The sequence below is a fragment of the Pteropus alecto genome, unplaced genomic scaffold (assembly GCF_000325575.1).
Source record: "Pteropus alecto unplaced genomic scaffold, ASM32557v1 scaffold14, whole genome shotgun sequence".
Taxonomy (NCBI): Eukaryota; Metazoa; Chordata; class Mammalia; order Chiroptera; family Pteropodidae; genus Pteropus; species Pteropus alecto.
Window position 1 is genome coordinate 13856931 of NW_006436810.1, and position 5356 is coordinate 13862286.

The following is a 5356-nucleotide window of genomic DNA, read 5'->3' on the forward strand; positions in this document are numbered from 1 at the left end:
ACACACACACACTGTTGACCCCTGAACAATGCGGGGGTTAGTCACCCACAACCAACTCAGTCGAAAATTCACAAATAGCTTAAGTCGGCTCCCTGGACAGACGGATCCCCAGCCACATGCATCGAGAGCATGTAATCACATTAAGGAAGAAAAGATTACATCTTTGAACAAACGCAGATGATCTCCTTCACTAGGGGGAAATGCTGATGATATGCAAAGCTACGCAAGGCTTGGTCTGCCAGCTCCATTAATTCTAAGAAATTCTTCTCTCCCTAAAAAAGAAAAACGAAATGGTAAATGTCAGGTTCATGCACAACAAAATTCTCTACAGCTAACTAAGTAGGCTTAAGAAATTAGATCATTCAGAGACCCTGAGATTGTTCACATGCTTAAGTCCTTTCTCAACAAACAAGCTAAAAAGGAAGAAAAATGTGGGAAAAATCCCTAGCTCAGTGGCACATGAGCCTGTCTATTGTTTACCTATAAGCAGGTTTAAAAGTACAACTGAGTGGCCTGCCCCTCTGGTGACGTGTGTGCAGCCCTATCTCCCTCCTGGCTGCAGCTCAGGGCAGGGCTCAGGGGTCCATGGCCCACGTCCCCTCTGACATCCCGACATGTCTGAGAACATGAGGATCATCAGTTAACTGATGCTGGGGAATGCCACAGCAATAACCCAGCCTAAAGACGATTCAAATTTCTATCACGAAGAAAATAAGAAGACAGTAGCATCAAGATGGGAGGGGGCGGGGAGGAAACGGGAAAAAAAAAAACCAGTGAGTAAATAAAGGAAAATTAGAATACAAGGTTCGAACAGACTCCATTATAGAGGCCAAGAGGAGTAAGAATTTTTGCCCCTAATTTTTCAAGAGATTTAGGACTCATTTTGGGATTTTCAGACAGTAAACAACTATTGTAGTCAATGCCTCTATTTTAAGACTCATGAACCCTTTCATTAATAACATACTAAATAATAACCTAATAGTATCTCTAACAGGAATAAAGAACAATACACAATTATTGCTAAGACACTGCACCTAAAGTCATCTTACTGCCTTACCATCTCGTTCATTTAACTAATTTAAGAAATCAGGCTCTCAGTGTGAGCAAATAAGGGTCGGTAAAATACCCAAGGCAAGGTGGGCCTACAAGCAAGCGATGGCTCTTAAATTCTGCTTTGTCATTTGCCACTCTGTTCAGACCCAGTAAACCATTTCGAAGAGGAAAACTCACTGTTAAATATTAAGATACTGATAAGAATCACTGCTTTTTTTTCATACCACTGGCCTCACGAATGCACACCACTCGGTAATCCAAAGTCTTCATTTTTACTTATCACAAACCCTATCCTCACTTGCATCTGAGAATTGACCTGCTCAGTAATAATGAATCCCACCTCTAACAATTCAACAGTTATCTGTCCATCAATTTGAAAAATGTAGGTTAGATTCTTTATTTAATCAAATAAATTTAAGAGATATTAACAAAACTTTTTACCTCCTTCCCAACATCAGACAGGAAGTTACAGGCACATTCGATGGAGTAAGCGGCCTCTGCAGTTCGTTTATAAACGCTGTAGTTGTCAGAATTCTGCTGTTCCAAATAGGCCACCACAGCATCATGGATATTTGGATACTCCAGAGAAATAGGCATGTCCAAAGAAACCAGAAATAGTGCCGCTGACATCGGCTCTGGTAGAAAGTGGCTTGCCTTGATAAATTTAAAAAAAAAGAAAAAACTTTTTTAACTTTCTTAAAAAACATTTTTTAAATAAACATGGTAGACTATATAGCCTTAACGTAGTTTGACTTTTTTAGTAATTCTGTCACGAAGTCTATGCTTTTGCAAAGAAAATTCTATTCCCAAACACATCATCGATTTCAGTGCAATTTTTCTATGCCCAGAATATCTCAAAGCCAAATTTCGACCCTTTCTCAAAGGCTGGGTGGGATACAGGATTCTTCCTTATTCCCCACATTCGTACTCAGAGTTACTCAGAGTTGTTTATACCCCGGCTACTGAACTAAGGCATGAGGCATTTTTCTCTCAGTATTTTGTACATGTGCACACAAATCTCCAAAGTAACACAATAAACTCCTGAGGACCAAGACACTTCCCCGCCGTGGCTGAATCCAGGGCTCAGCAACTACATATTGAACTGAACAACACTAAATCAAGTATAACTGAAGAACGATGTGAAAGGAAATTCATTTTTATTTGGTTTTCTTTGTATTTTAGAGAGGAAAAGGGAAATTCAACACAATACTTAAAAAGAAGACTGACTCTTAATTAGTATAAAATCAACAGGCCCAAATAAAATGTTTTACAACCCTAAATCAATTGATTAAACTGAAAGAACTGTTAGATTTGTTTAGGCTATTTTTTTTTTTTTAATGATTCTAGCCGCGTGATAGGATTCTGTGTATCAGTTAAAAAATGAAAAGAATTAAAAATTCAACTTCCAAATTACATATTTGATAAGTGGCAACTCAAATATTTAAAAAACACTGTCAAGCAGAAAATTTCAGAGTCCAAATTCTACTTCGATTTTTGGTGGGCTAGCAACAGGCACAGGGCAGCATAAATTTGTATTTATATAAACTAAAGGAGAAATTTAACAGGAATGGAATAGCGTTTTTGTTTAGATCTTATTTTAAAGTTCTTAGTTAATCAATTAAAGCAATTACAACTATTTATAAACCAATACCTTAATTACAATCTCTTCGATGATCTTATTTACTGTTCTAATGAACTTCCAAGTTATATATTTAAAAGAACTATCCCAAAATTACAGATATCGATTTGCCTCTGACAGGCTAGTGATGCTCTATTTCACGTCAAAAATGTTATCCGTTTATCCATTTCTACATTTCCAATATAACCTTGGCACAGCGTGAGATGATGACAAGATCGCTTTGCAGAAGATCGCTTACCTGTGACGCTCAGTAAGCGACCACAAGCAAGCAGCACCCCGCCTCACCTTTTCCACGGGGAGGAGCGTCTGCAGAAGCCGCACGGCCAACAGCGAAGTGCTGACAAAGGCCATCCTGTGGTGCACCAGCACTGCCGCGGGCTGGTCCAGGCTCCCACTGCTTTTATGGTAGCTCATGGTTTCTCCAAGGGACCCCAACATCACGAGCAGTTTCTCTTTCTGCAAGTATTGAACCACCAAACAGGAAAACGACCAATTTTAGGGGCTAGTATGCAAATGTCACAGAGAGCAAGTTAAAATATTACCATTAAATAACAAAAACAAACCAAACACAATTTTCTTCCTCTCTATAATAGCCAATACCTGCTGAGATAATTTAAAAAGTACAAAAGATTAAGCACACCTCAAAATTTTTAAAAACTAACAATTTTTATTTAATGACTTCTAATAATGAATAAAAATAAAATACAAAAGCTTAATGAACCGTACATTTCTCTCAGTTTCCTGTGCTTGATCGCTCCCACTTTGAACATGTGCATATAAATCTCTCATCAGGTATTTATTAGGCTTACCGTATGCTTAAACAGTGGTGTGTATAATGGTAAAAAACACATTAGTACAAGAGAAATGATCCCTGCCCTCAAAATGACCCCAAAATTACTAAAGAGATGAAACACGGAAAGTCGAAGGATTAAAAGACAATATCAAACTGTATGAGCTCTCTCTTGTTTAAGGAATAAGGTTGTTTCAAGGGAAAATGTTCTGCCATCATAAATTTCTAGATAACTTACTACTTCAACAGATTTGATATCTTTTAAATTGAAAGGCACACTAAGATACAAAGAGAACGTTAATATATAGCAGACTAACTTGCAAGTCATAACAATACGACCAAAATACACCCTGGATATGCAGCCACAGCCCATGACATGGCTGGCCAAAGGACAGCAGAACACAGGGCCAGAGCTCTCACTCGCACCTGCCCAGGGAAAGCACATGAAGATCAAAACGGGACACAACCTGTAAACGAAGGAGAAAAATCTAATGCATGTCAGAAATTGTTTATTCAAGGATGAATATACAGGAAATGAAGTGAAAAGGTAGAAGCCCTATAAAATTACATCAGGGAAGAAGGCCATGGCGAGATGCCAGTTCACATCTATTAGGATGGCTACGGTCAAAAATAATGAAAAATGACATTTGTGCATAACAGCTTGAAAATTAAATGTGTGGTGAAATATTAACAAAAAATCGATTAAATATGAATAATTAATAAGCTGATAATTCAGGGCAAAAAATGGATAAAGGAGATTATTTTCTATTGAGGAAATGCATAATTAAAAGTAAAGACTCAAGGTAATGAGTCTTCATGGTCTGAATAACTATACAGTATCAAACAAAAACTGTTATTGAAATAAAGGTGGATTTTACAGGTTTTAACTCAATCTTTTTGCACCTCATTAATAAAATAAATAGATATAAACTTCGAACATTTCAAAAGAATACAATTCAAGTTTCCAAGGACATTGACAAAAAAATTTACCATTTACTTAACTGCAAAGAAAAACTTTAACATATATTTAAGGCTCTATTCTCTGATCCCAAGGAAATAAAACCAAAAATAAAATTTTAAACCAAAATAGGGAAACCCTTACTAAATTAAAACAGAAAAACTTACTAGCCGGTATATTAATAACTGCTAGTCTAGAGAAAACAATTCAGAAACATAGTGACAGTCTTATTGTATTGAAGGGAAATTCTTTCACAGGGTGCTTCTCCATTGAAATAATATTTTTATACACCAATAACGAATCTCTGCTATTCAAGATTAACAATTCACAATTCAAATCAATGAACATATTTAAGATCTCAGTATTGTGTGGCTCTTGATAGAAGTCTATTTACTTGTGAAATTGTTTCAAATAACCTTGCTAATTCTAATGAACTGAGTGCTTCCCAAAATAGTCTGAAAAGTACTAGCACTATGTGAATCAGTCTTGCGATTCTCACTATTTCCAGCATTTCTTCTAAGCCAAATAAAAGCGGGTGTTATTTTTTAATGTTTTAAGAAAAGAAAAGATTGAAAAATAGTAACTAGTCCACAGTTTTAATTTGTTGGGGAAAAAAATGTTTAAAAGCCTGTAAAGTATTTGATGGGGGTGGAAGTTTTCAGAGGATATTCACAGCTTTTACAAAAGAAGGTACAGAATTAAATATCAGATTAGCGAAATATTCTACATATTGGCGATGAAACAGAATTTACAGTGCTAACACAATGTCTCCACTATCTGCGCATTGTAAAGCGACTGGGTTCTGTAGAGCATCTGAAACACTCAACTGGCATGGGCTCTCCCCAGAGGCTTCCAGCCTCACGCCTCCACTCACCCTCCGTGTTGCACCCCATCGCTGTAGCAAGTGCAAAGCTGG

General features: G+C 36.9%; 1 protein-coding gene across 5 annotated transcripts in view; it reads right to left on the bottom strand.

The window, feature by feature from the left end:
* RTTN (rotatin) overlaps positions 1–5356 on the bottom strand; it is a 114591-nt gene that overhangs the window by 90744 nt on the left and 18491 nt on the right. For all 5 annotated transcript variants that reach the window (XR_001517065.2, XM_015590825.2, XM_006913734.3 and 2 more), the window contains exons 11-13: positions 2978–3148; positions 1495–1707; positions 160–272 (exon numbers count right to left, since the gene is read on the bottom strand). Coding sequence is in view for 4 of the 5 variants with exons in the window: in XM_015590825.2 (XP_015446311.1) it covers positions 160–272; positions 1495–1707; positions 2978–3148 (497 nt within the window). In the remaining variant the exon portion in view is untranslated. The remainder of the gene's footprint in view (positions 1–159; positions 273–1494; positions 1708–2977; positions 3149–5356) is intronic.